General features: G+C 34.2%; 1 protein-coding gene across 1 annotated transcript in view; it reads right to left on the minus strand.

Annotated features, from left to right (window-relative positions):
- LOC118190411 (uncharacterized) overlaps nucleotides 1-21,157 on the minus strand; it is a 161,034-nt gene that overhangs the window by 15,503 nt on the left and 124,374 nt on the right. Inside the window, exons 17-20 of the mRNA XM_085827050.1 lie at nucleotides 20,917-21,023; nucleotides 12,806-12,855; nucleotides 6,400-6,572; nucleotides 2,868-3,023 (exon numbers count right to left, since the gene is read on the minus strand). Coding sequence (XP_085683176.1) covers nucleotides 2,868-3,023; nucleotides 6,400-6,572; nucleotides 12,806-12,855; nucleotides 20,917-21,023 — 486 coding nt within the window. The remainder of the gene's footprint in view (nucleotides 1-2,867; nucleotides 3,024-6,399; nucleotides 6,573-12,805; nucleotides 12,856-20,916; nucleotides 21,024-21,157) is intronic.

The raw sequence follows: 21,157 nt of genomic DNA on the forward strand, positions 1-21,157 counted from the left end.
AGTTAGAGTTTTAGTTAGTAGTTTTATATTTTTACGTTCAGACCACAAGTGGTTGGTCTCTGTATCCCGAAGTTCGGGAGTGCCTGTAAAGTAATAGAGAATAAAGGGTTTAGTATACCCTTCCTGCTTGTGTCGTCTATTCCATACAATCTGGAACAGGGCTTTAGTAAGCTCACTGTTCTTATTCAGACACAGTATGTTCCCGAAGCAAGTGAAGGGACATACGTTACCTGACAAATCTACCACTACACAGCTCGGCTGCTAGTGGGCTGTCTTTCGTAATAGGAATAATGCTGTTTCAAAACTAGTTAATGCTATGTTAACCTATAATAGACCTATCTCTAAATCTGAAGCTGCCAAAATAGCATTGTTTAGTGGACAAAATCTATATATATAAAGAAGAATGTGTCTTGTTTGTGTGTTCGTTTGCTTGTTTGCGATACATATATCGTCACCAAACTTTAAAGAATTCTTTTCTGGGTTCTTGGAAAGGTCGACGTCCGCTGTTTTAAAAGAATACAATATACATATGTTTTACGTGAATTAAAACCTGAAAGCTTTGCATTGTCAATCTGCAGAAGCATAAGATGTTTCAAATTTAATCAGAATATTCGGCGATATAAACTACTCGTTGTTGAAGGAGTGTTTGTTGTGTTGCCACTTGGGAAAACGCAGTTATATTAATTTGTCTGGAATTTCATTAGACCCTCGGCTATCTAAGAAAAATGTGTTCCACTGCCCAAATTAAAACACAAGTATTTCAAAAGGTGTTATCATTCAGCAAAGCGTAAAATATTTAATTCTTCACGCTATAACACGCACGCATCAACATGCGTGTTAATGCATCTCGCGCCTTTTCTTTGCTTTTGAAAGTGAATTTGTAATAGTCGTCGCAAAGCGTTACATTTGCTGTGAAATCAGTTATGCTACTAAAGCGAAAATAGGTTGCTCGATTTGCACTTTAAGCAAGAGAAACAAAAAGGGCATCACAAGTTTCAGAAACAAACTGGCAACGGGAATCAAGACTGGAAAAGGCTCGAGTACGTACTGAATCAAGCCCGTTCGTATGAAACAAACCAGCAACGGAAAGCAAGACTGGACAATATTCGAGTACGCACTGCTAGATCTAGACGAACACTGCACGCTGATTTAAATCTTGGTGCATTCCATTACGATGCTAATTATGATTACAGTCTACATCCAAGTGTGGTCGTTGACAAGATGGATAAATTATAATGTATTGCAGGACCCTCAAGTTTAAAAATGAAGCACCAGGAATAATGCTATGTGGGTAGATAAGTGAAACTGCACGCACCTGACGGAAAATATCCAAAAGCATTTCAATAAACAGAATTAAAACACAAACACTTTCTTTCCTTTAAGTAGCACTACAACGCATTCCGAGTAACAGCTAGTTCCATTTCAAGTTTGCATAAAGAGCTTCTTACGTGTTTTTGCGCTAGCTGCGTTGCTAAAAACTGTACATTCACTAAATCTCTACATTTAATAAAAGAAAGAGTCTGTCATTGTGTGTGTCTTTCGCTCGCGCTTTGCGCGTAAGCTAATAGACCCACGGCTACGAAATTTGGTAGGTGCATCTAGACAAGAGCCAGTGCACCTCGAAGCCATGTTTCCGAAATTCGAATTCGAATTTTTTAATTTTATGTTTTGTGAAGAAATCGCGTCATTTTGAGACATAATGGGCTATAGGAAAGCGAGATTTTACTCTACACACTACGTTTTCACATCGTCATGACACGTAGGGTTTTAGCTATTTTACGAACTTAAAATATATTTCGTGTTTCAATAAATCCATTAAATACGAATTTATTTAACAAAGGGAGCTTAACACCTTTTCAATGGGATCTTTTCTAATAAAGTTTATTTTAAAAAAATGTACAGTTTATTTTTCTTTGATTTTTGGACACGTTAAACTTTCATCCTTGCGACTGCTTTTACAAAAAGAATTTTGGAAAAATGATAATATTTTGTATTAAAAAAAATTAAATGAAGCTTCCGACTACACTTCTCACATCTTTAAAAATGTGATTTTGGCAACAATTTTCCCGTCTTATTGTTGTTGATAGATTTTTGATGAAATCGCATCATTTTAAATGGTTTCATTCTTTTAGAAATATGGGTTTGGCAACAATTTTTCATCGTATTTCTTATGTCACTGTTTTTAAGAGATTGAAATATTTTATTTTCATTTATATATATATATATATATATATAATACATTTTTATATTTATTTTTAATGAAGTTAATCTGCAGAGTAAAATTCTGCGCGGAATTTTATGTTTTTTGAGTTGCTTTCATGTTATTTTTTGCTTATTTCACTGTTTATAAGATGTTGAAAAGTTTTGCATAACTTTTTGTCTTCAACGGAAAGTTGGTTAATTTTTTTATTAGGATAATTAATATTTGTATTAAGGGATATTGCTTATTTCATTGTAATTTTGTTATACGTAATAACTTTTTTTTTATGAAGTTGTTCTGCAGAGTAAAATTATACGCAGTTTTTAAATTTAACGTTTGATGTTCTCTTCAGCCATTTTCCCGGTACATTTAAAAGTCAGACGAAGGCTGGCAGCGAAGCTACTAGTCAAAAATATTTCAAATGTGTACTGAATTTTAAATCACTTTTTGTATGTAGAAGTTTTTGAAAGTTTCTGGCACTGAAACATTTTCAAATGCGTACAAATTTTAACTAAACAACGACTATAACGTTTTTGCTCTAGCAAAAAACATTTCCCCATGAACAATCATATAAATTTTACAAAAGAAATGTTTGATATAAAAAGGCATACATAAGGTTTCTTTCGTAGATATATTTGATACATAGACTTCACAGAAGTTTCACTACCTTCACATCTCACAATGGTGAATGTTTCCCCTTGTCTTGCTCCATATTCGGAAATTTGGAAACCTTCTCGGCAAGAACATTTATTATTTTCACAGTCGGCGTAAGGACCACACAGTGCCTCGCTTGCTGAACAAACATCCATCTTTTCTTCAATAACTGAAAGATATAAAATAATATATTTTTCCCTCTCTGAAAGGAAATATAGTTTTCCCATTAACTGAAAAAGCATTAAAAATTCTTGCATTTAATGTGAAAGAACAGTTTAGTAACAACCCGTTTAGTTTAGGAACGGCTGTTCGTTTGGCTGCAGCTGTTTGGCTTGGCATTCAGACAGATACAGTAGGTACAAAAAGTATTTGCACACATACATTTTTGTTCACAATTTATAAGAAAATGCATTAATAAATACAAAAATTGGCATTTAAAAAATAGAATAAGCCTATTCATTTAAATTAATTACAAAAAATACAATAATATTAATAAAAAACATTTTTTGCAACAATATTAAAATAGCTTATGTCAAAAAAGTATTTGCACACTCAACTCAACTCTAGCAAATTTGCATTTTATGCTATTATTTGACAGTCATCCCGCAGTAAATAATATATGTAAGACGACTATAAAAGGAGGTGTTGTCGAAACGTTATCAGTTGATTGCCGATTCAAATTGTAATGGCACGTAAGAAATCTGAATTGTCGATTTCATTGCGAGAAAATTTTTTTTCTCTACGTGAAAATGGCCTAAGTTATCAAGAAATAGGTAAAAAAGTAAATGTTTGCTTCTCTACTATTTGGTATGTTATAAAGAAAGAGGATCTACATCAAATAACTTGCGCTCTGGACGCCCAAAGAAACTTTCACTGCGAATGAAGCGAAAAATCATAAGAGAAGCATCAAAAAATCCATTTGTTAGTGCAATTGCTTTAGCCAATGATGTCGCTTCAACATCTGGAGTTCAAATCTGTGCCCAAAGTGTTCGAAATGTCCTGCACGATTCACACATTTATGGAAGATCACCAAGGAAAAAACCTCTCCTAACTGAACGAAACAGACTGAAGAGACTTGAATTCGCTAAGGAATATATCAATAAGCCAATCGATTTTTGGAAAAATGTCATATTCTCCGACGAGAGTGAGTTCAATATCTTTAAATCAGATCGCAGAAAATTAGTTTGGAGAAAACCTTGTGCTGCTTTTCATACCAAAAATGTGTTACCTACAGTTAAACATGGAGGAGGTTCTGTTATGATTTGGGGTTGCATGGCTAGCAAAGGAATTGGTAATTTGTGTTTCATTGATGGGAATATGACAGCTCGAACCTATATTGATGTGTTGCGAGATAACTTGCCACAAAGTGCAATAAAATTGGGTATCAGTAATTCGTACTATTTTCAGCAAGACAATGATCCCAAGCACACTGCCGGTATAACTCGTATGTGGTTGCTTTATAATGTACCCAGAAAACTTGCCGCTCCACCACAATCACCAGATTTAAATCCTTTGGAAAATCTGTGGAATTCTTTGAATTTAAAAATAAGAAAAAGGAAGATTTCAAGCAAATCTGCCCTTAAACAAGCCCTTATTGAAGGGTGACCGAATACTGAACCTACTGTTACAGAAAATTTAATTAAATCAATGCCAGCAGGATTACAAGCAGTAATAGATGCTAAAGGCATGCATACTAAATATTAGTTATTTGAAATTTGCTTATATATTTTATTTCTTTTGTATTCATGCAGGTGTGCAAATACTTTTTTGATACGAGATATTTTAATTTTGTTACAAAAAAAAGCATTGTTATTTATATTATTGTAATTTTTCTGTTTGTTTTGGATGATTAAACTTATTCTGATTTGGCAATACCAATTTTTTTATTTCTTAATGCTTCTTTTTATGAATTGCAAACAAAAATGTAGGTGTGCAAATACTTTTTTTACCCTCTGTATCTCGCAGAGAGACTGCAGCTGTTCAAGAGCATAGAGAGATTTCACACTTTAAATATTTAGTTGTTAGAAATATCTAATATTGCTGATGTCTTGAGGAAAGTTAGTTTATACAAAATGAAAATGTGATTAAAATAAAACTATGCACTACTCAACAGTTTCAGCGTTTTTCTATGCCGTCATATGTATAAAAATTACTTTACTCTTTATTATCTATCGCTCAGTTTTACAAAGGAAATTTAAAAAATACGATCTCGCACCAAGCGACTTCCATCTGTTTCCGGCTTTGAAGAAAAATCTCGGGGGAAGGCGCTTTGGAAGCAATACTGAAGTGAAACAAGCCGTTCAACGCTTCTTCCATATGCAAAGCCCTGATTTTTTCCTGGAGGGCTTTTCGAAGCTTATCAAGCGATATGACAAATGTCTCAATGTACTTGGTACCTATGTGGAAAAATAAAGGTATGTCTTATCTTTAATGTCTCATTCTATTTTTTGACTTTCATACACAACTCTGACCACAGTCGACAGGGGAAACTTATTTTTCAACTTACCTACGTAGCTTAAGTATGTGCCTATTTACATTTCTAAGCAGGACACGGCAGGAAGAAGCATACGGGATATAAAGACTATACCATGCGGTGATATAAGTACAGACCCGTGAATTTCGTAACGATTATTGCTCGCAGATATCTTGGTCTTGTTTTGAAAGGTTGTAAGGATCATTTTAATTCTATAACCCATTAGTTTAGGTAAATTCCCTTTCCTGTCAAACCTCGTTTTATTTCCCTTCCAGAATTCAAATTTCCACCATCCGGGATATTCAAATTACGTAGAAAGAAGGAAGTATTTAAAGGAAAAGTTTGGAGGGTTAAATCAGAGTGTGTTCTGCCTGCTTGAAAGCCACGCTGCTAACTTTGATTCTCCAACAAATAGAATTCTGCGGCGTTGAGCTATTCTCGACGTTAGGCTTGTTTACGCAAACTTCGGTCAGAGCCAACTTGCGGGTAAGTTTAATTCTGAAACCGTTAGGCATGATTTAAATTCCATTAACTTTAGTTTATCTGTTATCTTTGATTTTAAGCCAAAAGTGTTGGCTTCCGTAAACACGAGTTCGTGCTATCTGTTAACTTTATCTGTTAAAATTTATTTGGGTTGATAAAAGGGTCCTTTACACCCTTGCTCTGTGGTACTTACAAGACACAGCGGTAATTCGACATTTATCTTTTCAAAGTTTTGGTATGGTGTATGCTCCCTAAGGAGACCAAACTCTTATAGGGTAATTAACAATATTGTGACTTTTGTGATGCAAGTTTATTTATGATATATCTTCTATACTCGAGTTCATCGTCTGTGATGTGCCTGTGTTAGTGGGCATGAGAAGAGAAAATGCTGTAGTGGGAGAGCTGCAAATGTAGCTGCAATTGCAGACTTCTTGACAGCTGCAGCTGTCTGAAGAAGGTACATATTTCTCATGTAGTAATGAGTGGAGATGAGGCTGTGCCCAGATATGAGTATATAAATGGGGGCTAATGATATATCACATATTATAATGACGTTCGTGGAAATCTCAATATTTACAAAGACACTTACCGTCTTTAATACTTCCTTTTTCTAAAAGTAAAGATGGCGGAAGCAGAACATCCTCGATGCAGTTATCACATTGAACATCACTGACTCCCTGTTTATCGAAACGTCTTACTTCTTCAGATGCATTCTTCGTGAACTCCAGCCAGATATCACAGCTTATAATATCTTTGTCTAGTCTTATGTAAAGAAAATAGTAAATATAATTAAAAGCGTTTCACAAACCCCAAAGAATACCTTTTTATCTAAAAAAAAGTACAAAAGAAAATCCTTTGAATACTTTTTAATTAATGAAAAATTTCGCTGCATCAATTTATAAGAAAAACTATAAAATAAATTTTAGCTAAAAGTATAATATCCAGCACGAATAACTTTTCAACCTATACTATAGTAATCGTTAAGTACTTTATAAGCATGCAAATATTTCTTATATAAAATTAAGATAATTTGCATGCTTTATTTTGGCATAATTAAATTTGGCTGACTATATAATTTTCTAGATGATCTTGCTTTCGAGACATGACTTATCAGATAAGTTTCAAGTATATGAACATTACCATTGATTTAAAAAAAGTCACAGCTAAATGACAGCTAAATGATAATTTCCTGAATAGTTTTTTTAATTGGCCGGGAGCTTTATTTAATAGCCATTAGCCTTGCGCCACTACAAGGGCCGGAAGGGGTAGCCATTTCATTATGGAAGCCCCCCTAACAGGTGGCCAACGTTGCCCCCTATAAACGGACGGCCTTCCTACGTGACTACGAACTCAAGTTTTCTACTGCCAATTGTAGAACTCTTATTGCTCCTATTTGCTTCAAAATTATTTTGTTTTATTTATTTCAACTTTTAGTATACTGGAAAACTATGTTTTTGCATTCGAATATTTTGTAAATAGCAAATTTTTCATGATTTTTGCATACTCATCTCAATAGCCAATCCGAAGACTTCTACTGAGATATATCTTTGACTGCTTCTGATGGACTGCCTGCATATTTTTAACTTCAAAATTACTTATTAATCTTTTGTATATAATCGTCTTTTTAATTGTGAGAAAAATGCACTTTGATGATTTTATGGACTGAATATTTGTAAAAATTCACACGGTTTCTGAAACTCGGACCAGCATCTCTCCAGCCTACCAGATGCTTCTACAGCCTCAGTTGACAAAGTAGTCACGCCCTGTTTCTCGTTGCATCTTGTCCTCCGGCAACACTCCTGCATTTCCTATACTTGCAGTGTCTATAATAATCCAAGACAGCCGGTATACAGCTTGCTGTCTGCAAGCTACACACGGAAATAGTGGAAAAAGGAAAGGAACGTGCCTCTCCAGGATTCGAACACGAGCCTATCGTCACGGCAGTCAGGGTCAATGACTACTATAACGACTGGACGGCATATTTCTTATTAGTATTATGCAATGTTCTAATACTTATACTTAATGCTGTTATAATACTTAAAACTCCATGGCAATTACAATTGTTAAAAGGTGCAGGGAGAGGTAAGTTCATTTAGCATGGTTTGTCAAACTAACTTTACAGAAAAAAAAAGTTGAAATTACCGGACTGTTCTAGACGGTAAGCGAACCACTGCTACAGACCATCAAACAAAGATCAGATTTAGATGTTTATAACCTTTGGTAGTTGTACATATATTAAAAATTATTTTTATATTCAATACAGTAAAACAGAAAATCACTTGATTTACTAGCACAAGTTTAATGTTAACAAGTATTCGACAATTTTTACATGTGTATTTCCTTTTAAATCGTAACTCATTAGTTATGGATAAATAAAAGTTGTTGATTTTAATGTGTGCTTTGTATTAGTTTGATTTAAATCAAAAAATCACCGATAGTTTTGAAATAACTCCATGGCTATTAAATGAACAGATCTTCAAGAATAATAGAGTACTACTATTCCAGTTGTTGATGCTAGCGGAAAAGACTTTCCCACCACCCCGGGCACGACTGGTAGCCACACCTGGCATTCTGGAGAAAACCTGTATTAAGGAAGACTCGACCCTTGGGGTTTTCATAGTCTAATCAGTCTTCGTAATGATTAGAATCATCATCGGTTGTACATTCAAGCTCCTCAGGGATCATGCTGGTGCTATCTTGTTTGCCCCTTGGTTGTGCGGACGCTGCATGATTAGAATGCCCTTATAGGTTTGAGGTTTAACTTCGCTTAGTCCACATTGGGGGACAGTGTTTGACCTGAATTAGTTCTCTTTGTGGATGACCGGCCGTAGCCTGATCGCCATTGACTTCGTATTAACGACTTTCACTGTGAGCAATTTGTCTCCCCCCCGTGGGCTGACCGTAGGTTATGCCTCCTTGGACCGGCTATGTCCACCTTTCGAGTAGGTTAAGTTACGTTGTGTATTTAATGCTGTAAATATGTTATGTCCCTATATTATGCTGTGACATGTCATATCGCAATGCTGTGTCAAATTATGTCTATGATACGCTATATATCGTCATGCAAAGTCCACCTGTCGTGTAGGTTATGCCACACTTTGTATTTAATGTTGTAAATATGTGACCTCAGTGTATTATGTCTCTCTGCCGTATGTCCATAAGTCGTATGTATTGCCGTATGTCCACATGCCATGCTGTGTTTTGTTACAATACTATGCTATGTATTATATATGTTTAACTATGTTATATCGCTACACTATGCCCACCTGTCGTGTAGGTTACATTACACCGTCGTTAATACGTTGTGTATTTAATGTTGTAAACATATTATGTCAGTCTGTTATGTCGTTATGCAATGTCTATATTCTATGCTATGTCATGTCGCAATGCTATGCCATGTCATGTCTATGCTGAGCTATGTTATGTCGCCATGCAATGCCCACTGGTCGTGTAGGTAATGTTACGTTCGGTATTTTATGTTGTAAACATGTTATGTCACTATGCTATGGTCTGGATGGATGCAGGTTCCAGACTATACCCGATTAGTCTTTGAAAGCCTTCTAGGTGTCCAGTCTTGCTGTCAACTGGCACCTGTGAAGTAGATGGCGCAATTAATCGTCTTAAGGGCTTGAAAGTGCACAGGTTTGGAAGCCTCCCTCTCTGGTGTAATGTTCCCTCCATCTACCCCAAGCAGCTAAAAATCGATGCTTAAAATGATGTGTGATTGGTTTTCTCTTTTGTGACATATATTAATTACTTTTATATTCTTTACAGTTATAGACAGGGAAACAACCTGAGCTCCTGATCATTGTTAAATACCAATGCATCATTAAACATTACTTAAGTCAATTGTTGTTGGCAACTGTTATGTTCTCTGCTTCAAATTCAGATGGACATTAGCTTAAAGTTACATAGATTATAAACTTGTATAACTTTTTATTCTGAACTCGTTTGTACAAATTTAGTCTTCAGACATAGGTTCTAATGGTCTTTAGACATAGGTTCTGTCTGGACATTCGAATGACAGTTGTGATTTAAAGGAAATCTACTGATAGAAATGTCATTCTTTTACGTCTTAGTTCAATGTTTCGACAGTAATTTAAGTATCTTCAAATTGCAAGTTATTACAAAAAAAATATACTTTTTCAGAAACTTAGACGGAAAATGCGCTGAAAGATATCGCGATAAAACTTGGTGATGACGAGATATTGTGCGGACAATAAGGAATTTTTTCACCAACATTTAATGTGTTTTGTAAGCAGTAGGAGCGGCTTCACCCGATTCAGAAGATAAAATCTCCATGAATGCAATGGGAAAGGTATTTCTTGTTTTAGAATTCAATAAAAGATAATTAGTTACCACGTGCAATGCAAATTTCGATCAAATTCGAAAAACTCACTGAGCTAGAAATCTACCTATGATAGGTAACAAACTTTACGAACAGCTTATGCAAAAAAGAAACGTTCGTTGACTTAACGTCCTCAAATAAAAAGATTAATGTATCTGTGGCGTAAGTCTGAGGATGTCAACAAAAAGGAATAATTTTCAGTTTCAGACAGCACAGAATTTGGAAATATTTGCAAGTGAGGGTCAAATTCAATCCAGGCAAGTTTCAGTTGTTGTAGGATTTACTAAAGGAATTTGACAAATAAAGCAGGACTTTCCCACTGCAGACGTATCCATTTTGCATACTCAGTCGTGTGATAGATGTTATTTGTCCACATCTCCACGTGGAACATTGTGCCGAAACATTCATATCAGTACGTACATACGCCTTCGAGTATGACAGTGATATTTCTTTATAAATTATTATCGACTCGATCGATATTGCTGCTGCAGTAAACAATTATTTACATAGATATTTATCTACAGAAACACTTGAGACATGCTTTCACTTTATCTTTTCGATATCCGATTGTTATCAATAATAAATATTTCTCGTACAAAAGTTTTCAGCATATTTGCAGTGAAACAAATCTTATAAGTCACAAAATGTGGGAAAAGACGAGACTTGTACGAAATCATCAGGATATAATTGTCTTTAAAATTTATTCTGCATATAAGGTTATGTTTTTAAATTAACCAGTTATTACGATTTGAATTTGAACTTTAACGTTTCTTTTCCGTATTCCTGACACGAATGCAAATGAGATAGCCAATATTAACTGAGGTTTTTGGAGTAAGACAGAACGTGTTTCTAGCTTCGGATGCACGCTACGTGTTAGTTTCCTGCCAGCTCTGATAGTTGTATTTATTCGGCTTTGCGTAATACCGCTGCTGAAACCCAGATTTTGACGCTCGTATAGAATTACTGAGCCAGGTTGAAGTGATATTAAATTGAGTGGTCTGACTACATTTGGACGTTTAATTTAAATTTCACTGTTCTGTTTAATTCTGTTACCACGAGTTGTGGCTGATACTGTCAGCACAAGACAGAGCGTTTATGTATAAATTCTGTTCAAATAAAAAGGTTATTTTAAATCTTCTCACGACTTTCAGTTACTTCAGACATAGCGATAGTTTACTTCATGTCTATTGGGATTACTGGACTAAGTAGCATTTTTTGATTAAGTAAAGCCGCACGTGTATATTTTTGCGTTCTGCGGGTTCGTAGATTTGGAGTGATTGATGACAACACCTAAAAAGAATCAAAACACAATTTATTCATCAATATTACAGAATATATTTCCAAAGACCCGCTTCAGTCGTCGTAAAATGACGTCAAATACGCTGAAACAATTAGCAACACAGCTTTCAGACTATCAGGACTTCAGACTATAACGGTGAAGACAGTTTCACAGCAAAACACTAAACTACAGCTCCCGACTCGGTCGATCGCTCTCGGAGCTCAACACACTCAAGATAAAACTCGACGATACACTACTATTCCACGTACAGACAGGATTTATATAGCTTTTGACCTGCCTTCGAGAACATTCTGGGGTAAACCGATAAGGATTCGCTCTAGAATGTTCTTTTCCGTTTATGGATTATCCCAAATTTTGTCACTAAATGGGCGATTTCGCGCCAAATATGGCAACCTTGTCTTTCCCTGACCATTTTCTGGCAATCCTAAACCTGCCCGGCGGGAAAGTTACCGCGGCTGGGCATTTCGTAACAATAGGTATGAAAGATGATTAAAAATGAATATTCGTCCCACTCCATAATAGTTGTACAGTAGCTATTGTTTTTAGTTATTTTCGAATTAATGTAAATTTTATTAATTTTGAATTCCAATACGCATCTGATAGAAGAACTAAGCTACAAATATTTTCAATAAAGTATTTGCTTTAATCCTCACAGAAATATGTGAAGAAGGAATCATATATTTTTCAGGTTTGAGAAATCAAATATTGAATAGGGAGCGTGCTTTTTTTACTAAACAATGTAATTATATATTTAAAAAGTTATAAATGGCAAAATAATAATACATTTCTTGCTGAAAATAAAATGATTAGGAAGTAAGTTGTGAAAAATTAGGTTCATAGGATAATGTTTATCATACTACTAAGATTAAATAATATTTTTGAGGAAGATATTAGAAAATACTTTATATAAATTTCTTTTTATTGTGTTAAAATCATCACTATAATACAAATAAAGCATCTTACTGAATATTCATAAAAATATCTCTCAATTGACTAGGTTGTTCTTAAAAAATTCTCTCTCTTTCAATTATTATTTAGTAAGAGTGAAAACTTCGCTTGCTTTCAGAAAAACGACATATGCAGCTACTTGTTCACGAAACCAAACTAATAATTTATTATCTTATAAATAATAAATTTAGAAGTAATTATTCATTAATGATAATAATTAATTTATAATAAATTTTTAAATAAATATTTGTTAATTATGAGTTGTTCCATCAAAACATAAAAATATATTTTGAAAGCTGTCCTTTTCTGATTTGATTAAATAGCACAAAGTTTAACATTATAAAGAATTTAATATTTTCATCCAGAGGAAAATAAAAAAAAAATATAAAATTAACTTACCGGTGGTTGTAAAGGTAAGCGTCTTTCAGATTCATGTACATTGTCTTCATCTATGGGAAAAAATTGGATTTAAGCATTAAAATTTTATTTTCAAAATATTTATTTTTGACAGAAAATATATCATTTTCTTCCATATTTCGATTCTACGGCTCAGATTACGCCTTCATATTAAATTTTGTAATTTTTAGTGAGAAATTTAGGGAGAAATTAAAAAAAATTATCTTGGCACATTTTTTTCATTTTGCGCCAACTTCTTAATTTATGGACACCTATTTTTATTTCCTTTTCTTTCATTCCACATGAACGGAAAAAAAGGTCATCCTTCGTACTTTCAAATAATTTTAACAAATTGCGTAAGCCAGATTTGGCGTAATTATCGCTTATAACGAATGTGCAAAATTTCAAAAGGCACCAATATATAAATTCACGCATATCATAGGAAATTTTGAATATGAAACTCTAATTTTTTGCAGGTATGCTTAGAAATGCATCTAATTTAAGATGATGCTAAAAATTTTATAGGTTATAATTTAAAATTTTTTCCGAAAAATTTATAAAAATTATTTAAAAATATAAATTTTAAAAATGAATTATAAAAAAATGGTTGAATTTTATTTGGAATGAACATAACCGTAAATTTCTAAATGTAAAAGGAAGTATCAAATAACTTTAACAAAAATGAGATATTAATAAATGTATACTAAATGCAATTATCATGTAAGAGGTAAAATTTTTTAAAAGCTGCTCGTGCGAATTTTACAAAACTTGCCACTTTGGCATAAACTGATTCGTAGAATTAAAATATGGAAAAACATTGGCATGTTATTACAGAAAAAGTCCGATTTTGTATCAAAATACCCATGTTATAACAATGATGTATATAAATCTAATATATATCCTAAGTCGCGCTTTGGAGACCTGGAAAACGCAAGTTAAATTTCGACAATCGGAACAGTAGAACGGGAGATATAGAACTGTTCTATTTTTTATGCAAGGTGTTCTGCGGATAAGCATCTTTTCTAACCTTCAAAGCTTTATGATTCCAATACATCTTTAGGTAGCTTTCCTCTTCGGGGTCGCATCTTTATTGGCTGAGATCCGTACTATCACGGTCTCGGCTCTGCGGTATAAAATACATAAATCAGGAGTCTCACATTTATCCAGGCAACTTGCGTGAGAATCTAGTCGTCTTACGTCGACTCAAATAATTCCTAATCTCATTCTTTAACAAAAAGTTTATTTTAGCATTCCGTTCCTCTTATTTTTCTGTGACAATAACAACCGGGGATATTTTTTAAGAGTAAATTTGCTAAGGAAAAGAAAATATTAGAGAAATAAATCCAAACACAAAAAAGAAATTCCTAAGACAAATCATGCCGTTCTGTTAAGGCTAGATCCTAATATTTAACTATTTATGTTTATTTTGTGAAATGCATTAATAGCACTAAATTTATTTGAGAATAAAATTACTTTAATTTTTTTCAGTAAAAGTAGTTGCCACGAGAGAATCATTTTCAGTTTAATCGTAAAATAAAATTCTTTACACTCATAAGATAAGTTTAAATAATCTGTAATTTCAAGTTTATGTTTATCTCTATACTGAAACATTGGTATTAAGCTAAATAAAATTCCTTTAAATTAAGATTTATAGTGTTACGAAATGTACAGGCACGGTAAGATGGCTTCCCCTCAAAGCAGTTTTAGGGTTGCCATAAAATGGCAAGGCAAGCATTGTTGCCACATTTGGCGAGAAATCGCCCATTTGACGAAAAAATTGGCGATATGAAATGGACGGATGGAGAACCTTCTAGAACGAATTCTAACCGGTTTAGCCCAGAATGCTCTTGAACACAAGCCGAAAGCTATATAAACCCTGCTGGTCCGCAGTCAGTCAGTGTGTGTGTGCGTGTGTGTGTCTCAAGTTAGTCCGTGCGGAGTCGATGGACAGCCGGGCAGCGAGTGCCGAGTGGGTCGTCGAGTGGATCGAAGAGTCTCTGAGTGTATAGCAGTTAGTGCATCGTCGAGAGAGTGTGTTAAGCTCCGGGAACGACTGAACCGAAGAGTAGGGAGCTGTGCTCTATGTGTCGTCGAGTGCAACGCGAGCTGTCTCCACCGTGATAGCTTGATAAACTGAAAGTTGTGTCGCTGATTGTGTCAGCTTGTTTATAGCAGATCTTCGACGACTGTAAAAAGTGACTTTGGAGCTGCCCTGATTAATATTGGCTAAATAAAGTGTGTTTCGATACTTCATCAAGTGTCGTCGTTATTTACTCCAAATCCACACGAACCCCATACGAACATGAAGGAAGAAAATAACGTAACAATATAATAGAAAATTAAATAAATAATAAAATTAAAATGAAATAATTCGTTAAACAAATAACCTTTAATAAACTGAGATCGTTTGAAAAAATTAGTTTAATGAACCTGAAGGAATGTATCCGCTATAGATATTTCTTAAGATATTTAGTCATATATAGTTGCGCAGAAATAAATTGAAGAATAATATTTCTTTCAGCTGGTAGAGGTTATTAGAAATTTTTTGAAGCAAGAGTCATGAAAATGAGCAATGCCCCTCGCCGAGACTCGGACTTCTTGAATACGCGCTGAGTGTGCTACCTTTACACCACAAATAAATGCAGAAAGGAGTGAGTGAATACCTTATACTTCCTTGACGGGGCCCCTTCTTTTGAGCTATAGGGACACTCGTATGTAGGTGGAATAGGGACACTCGTGTGTAGGTGCTATAGGGACACTCGCGTCTGAAGGGAATCTCCAATTTTTACAATTCATACCTTATGTACATCCCATTTTACAAGGCTACTGGGAATTAGGAGACCTAGTACCTAAATCCTGGTAGTGAAGAATCATCACCCACCACCTTTTAGTTTGAGCAACACCGGGGAGTCATTAAGTTTTTTAAAGAAGGAGACATGAAAAAGGAGCAATGCCTTCTCCAGGACTCGAACCTAGACCTTTCGAATACGCTCCGAGTGAGCTACCGTTACACCACGAATACATACGGGAAAAAGGGAGAAAATTTAATAATTTATTACCTTGAAAGGGAAAAAATAAACTTAAAAAAGATTTGAAAAAATGAGAGATTCATAAATTTATTTCAATTCAGGGAAAAAAAAAAACTTTGGACAAACCGTTTCAAAATTGAAAAATGCACCATCGGATATAGCAACGTAGAAAAAAAAAGAGATACAATGTACTTGACGGGCATTTGGATCTAGTTCGAAGGCAAGTTAAGCTTCAAAGAGTTAGCGGGAATTTACTGGAGTTTTAAACTAAAAATGATGTATTTTTATAGCGTATAAAAATACGCGAGTATATAAATAGCGTATAAAAATACAAAGAGTTAGCGGGAATTTACTGGAGTTTTAAACTAAAAATGATGTATTTTTATAGCGTATAAAAATACGCGAGTATATAAATAGCGTATAAAAATACAAAGAGTTAGCGGGAATTTACTGGAGTTTTAAACTAAAAATGATGTATTTTTATAGCGTATAAAAATACGCGAGTATATAAATAGCGTATAAAAATACAAAGAGTTAGCGGGAATTTACTGGAGTTTTAAACTAAAAATGATGTATTTTTATAGCGTATAAAAATACTGTAGCTAAAATTCTCTCTCATGTTCCCCCACAAATGTGTTTTCCAAACATTAATGAGTTACTGTGAACGAATCTTAATCAAGATAATGAAGTTGAAACATTCAGAAGTAACACGACAGGGAGGATACGGAAAAGCACAAGTTTCCTTTTATGCATTAGAAGGTCGGTATAAAGGTTAGGGATGCTGACTGTCACGTTTTTGTATCCAGTTCGAGTCACGGAGAAGGCATGGAGGCTTGTAAGTGTATAATGCCTAAGCGGCATAGCGACACATTAAATACTGCAGAGGCAAAAGTTCTCTCGTGTTCTTTGGTAGTAGCTGAAGAGGATTGAGAAACTTTTGGATTCGTACCCCGGGTGTTCTCCATCAATATTTAGCCGGAGCTACGCAGTTAATGCGGCCAATGGTGTATGATCTGGACACTGTTATATCTATACTACTAATGGTGAAATTCTGGTATCCCCATCTACATCTACTCATCATCACCTTATGCTTATATAATGACACACTGAATTAATTAAAACATAGAATAACCTATAGAAGCAACGTACTTTTTAACCAGTTAACTGTGGCGCTCTCGTTTAAGACTGCGCACCGTTTTGTGTCGCCAGAAGAGCCATCACAAGTATATTCGTCAATCACAGAGTAAGTTGCGCTGGTAAGATTTTGGATGAAAAAGATGGGTGTATTTTATAAAATTGAAAATTTTATTACTAATATTTACTTATTTGGTTAATGTAAATATATATTACATACATATTAAACTAAAAACGCAATAAATTAAATTAAATTAAATATTATACATATAAAAGTAAAACTTTAAATTCCTGCTGTGGAGTGATATTCAGCGAAACTGGGTAGTATCCACAATGGGACTTAGCAAACAGAAGACCAGTAACGCGATTCCTTCCTGATCTTACGTTTGTAGCAATGCGAGCATCTTTGCGTAGGGTTGTTTTTTTAAGATGTTCCGGGTATATAATCCGGAACATGATTCCCGCCTAATTGGCTTATATTAGGTCTAAATAGCCGAGTTTGTATCAATTTATTTCTTTCAATTGGATACGTCGCAAAAGTGTCTTCAATAAATTTGAGCAAAAAGTTGATACGCGATAATATTCCATTCTTTTTTTTTTATATATATAATATGAATGCATTCAGACAATAATGTCTAAAATGGAGAAATATCTTTTTGTATTACTTTTTGAGTCGTTTTCTTGCTGTGGAGTACGCTATGATAATTCCATCGCTCATATCCACTCCACCCATTTTTTTATTATAATCAATCACTAGCTACAGTTTCCTTGTTATTATTTTTCTTTTCTCTGTTTCTATTACGTTGTCATTATGTACAGTACTTACTAAATAAACCTCCCTCTTATCTTTCAATTTCATTAATATAATATAAGCACGAGTATACTCGTCAATCACAGCTAACTGGTCAAAGAAGTATTCCACAATTAACGTTTAAAGTATAGAGTTATATTTGCAATTTGAAACTTATTTCTTTTGAACGGATTGATGAAAAATGTGAATTGAAATGATAATTAACAGCATTTATTACTATGGCATCCCAACTTGCTTTTTCTAAAATGTCACCTGCTTACAAACAGAATAACTGCTGTCACCTGTTGAATGTCTGCTGTCACTGATTCAAAAACTTAATAAAGAACGGTAATAAAGTTTTGCTGACAAGAGGAAACAGAAAGGGAGATATATAAAATATTGTATAAATTAAAGAGAAATAAAGGATTAACATATGGATGATTTTTGCCAAGGATTTGCGAAGCTATTGATAATGAAACAGAATTTATCCACCTTTTGTAATCTTGAATGGATGAGAACACCAAAAAGTTTCGGAAGTTAAAAACTGACGCCAGTCTCTTTGAACTATAGTTGAAGAATTTAATAACAGCAAAGATGCTGCTCACAGAATTCTCTTGGGAGCTCTTGAAAAAAGAAAACTTCGTTTTCGTTTTATCCCTTAAGCATTGATAGTACAAACTATCGAACTTCTTCATGTCTTCATTTGATCCAGGTGACATATGTAACTCCTGAGTTTTGAAGAAATAAACTGTTACTGGAGAATAAACTTGGTTTTTGGGCATGCTCCCAACCCAAAATGGTACTCGTCTGCTTGGGTTAGGGAAGGTTCAGCACAGGCACATTTGGTTTAGTTTTGGTTTATTTGACAAAACACGAGCGAGCTATCTGCTTAAAGGATGAGGGGCCTTCAGGGAGATTTTCTAAGGTAAACTCATTCGCATCCACGTTACGCATGAGGAAAAACCACAAAAACACCTAAGCAGTCAGCCTCTTCACCTGAAATAGGAACCAGCTCAAATTACCAGTTTTCAGCAACTTTACCACTCGGCCATAGAAACTTTGGGTGAAAACCATGTTGATGATTTTTTTGGACAGGAAGAGAAAATTCCCAAATAATTTGTCAGACGTTCGAAAAGAATTCGGCAAGTTAAGTGAGAAAACATCTCAATCAAATGTCTTATTAGTGCTGCAAAACAATATGCCGTCGCATAATTTCACGTTCAATCAAGCAGTTTTCAGCAAAACAAGTAAAGTATTTCGCAATTATTTCTTCATTCCCCAGATTTTGCACCTGCAAACTATTTTCTTATCCCTGTTAGCAAAATGTCATCTCCACAACCATTATTTTAATAACATTGAAAAAATTCAGAAAACTGTAACCAGAGACTTGAACATTATTTCAAAGATGAGTTGTACAAATGAATCAAGCGAATATATGCAAACTTACATGAATGTACCAAGCACGGCATAAATTAACACGGATCGTATATTGAAGGCCTGTTGTGTACGCTATGCTCAGTCAATACATGAGATAATTTAATAACTTAAATTTATGAAAATGCCAGAATAGATTAAGCATATTTTTAAATTCATAATTCTAAAAGAAGACTTTAGAGTTACAACACCAGAGCGAACTTTTTTATTTACGTTTTTCTTGTTGCCAGTCTAGAGAAACTAAACTTCGCAAAAACAAAATAATACTATACGTAAAGGGAGCTGCAACAGGCTAAGAAGTAAGAATGCCGTTTCTTCCTACGAACTTCATTTTTAAACTTTTTAGATGCAGTCTGCACAAAATGTGTCTCACAAATTCGGACACATTTTGAATAACCATATAAAATTAATAACTGGGGAATTAGATTGAGGCTTGTTTTAAAGATTTAATGCCGAGAAGAGATATTTTGGTGTTATGTATATTTTAGATTTAATTGACACTATATGATGCCGTTATATCTTTTACATCGCGAACATGTGAATACGTAAATCTTTTAAAAGAAGATGTGCAACTGAAAGCTTACACTGGACGGTTGCATTATTAGTAGTGGCCGAATATGCTCGCAAATGCAAACAAAACAAATACAGTGTAATTTTAATTTTTATCGTTCCTTTTTACAGTGTGATACGAAGAACGCCATCTATACGTGAAAATTTGAATTAAAAGATACTTTTCTGTAAGGGAAGAAGTATAAAGTGTTTTTCATAAATTAAAATTTTTCATAAATATACTCGTTTGCAGAAAAATAAAATAAAATAAAATATAAATAAATAAATAAATAAAAGAAGCACAGAAAAAAATTCCGATAATCTCCGGAATGTTGTGTGCAAACGATTAAATTTTCGAGGGCAATAAATTTTAACTTCGATCATAGCGGACGTTTCTACTGCGCATCGTATAAAAAAGGCGCAATTGCGAACCATTTACCTTTTCTCGTTGTCGCCGTAACGGTATTATTGAAGACAACTAGACGCTTTCGACCGTGGACGCATAGTAGGGATGCTTGAAAGAGACTAGTCATACCAACCAACAAGGTCGTCACATTCACCGTATGGACATGACTGTGCAAAGCTGCTGGCAACAATGGTTGCAGAAAGTACTCATCAGCAGAGTCAAGGCTTTGGAAGGCGAAGGTACACGCATGCGAGGTAAGATAGGATGACTGTAGAACAGACCCGAACTGCCCCGACATCATCATTGTCCTCTACCTAACCTACTACAGCCTTTTCCATGTCACCAAAAATATCGCAGATATAGAGCAACAATTAAGAAGCGCCTGGTAGAATTATATCGCAGAATAAGAATAGGAATGTTTATCATCCCTTACTTAGATGTTTACAAACACGCATCGCTACCAATGGAGTTTCACCAGTTACTGATTTGAACAATCTAATATGCAATTGCGTATGTGCTTTATGCATAATTAATTTCCATATAATCAGACACTTTCTTCATGGTGCTTCCTTTTCCCCATCCATTTGTAAAAAAAAGTATGAAGGTCATGCAGCACTCTTATTCACCAAATTGTTTTCTGAAGCTATGTGATTATTTTAAATATATTCAAATTTATGGGACACCCTGAATTTTTAATGAGTAGGATTATGTGAAGAAAAAAAATAATTTTACAGAATTCAGTTTAATTGTTATACATTTGTTTAATACTTACACTTTCCTGGATATCTTTTGTCAACGATATAATATCGATAACAGATTCAGACTTGATATATCTCTTTTTTAAGACACGTACATTCTGTAACTTATGGACATATTCACCTAAAATAATAAAATAATATATAAAGATATTCTAAAATATATAGTAAAAATGTTAATCATTATCATCGCAAAAAGAACCTAAATCATAACATACAGATCTAAAAAGTACACTTTCATAAAATTATTTTCAAAAT

The sequence above is a fragment of the Stegodyphus dumicola genome, chromosome 11, assembly GCF_044657685.1.
Source record: "Stegodyphus dumicola isolate Sdum_Otavi_A_Nest chromosome 11, ASM4465768v1".
Lineage (NCBI taxonomy): Eukaryota > Metazoa > Arthropoda > Arachnida > Araneae > Eresidae > Stegodyphus > Stegodyphus dumicola.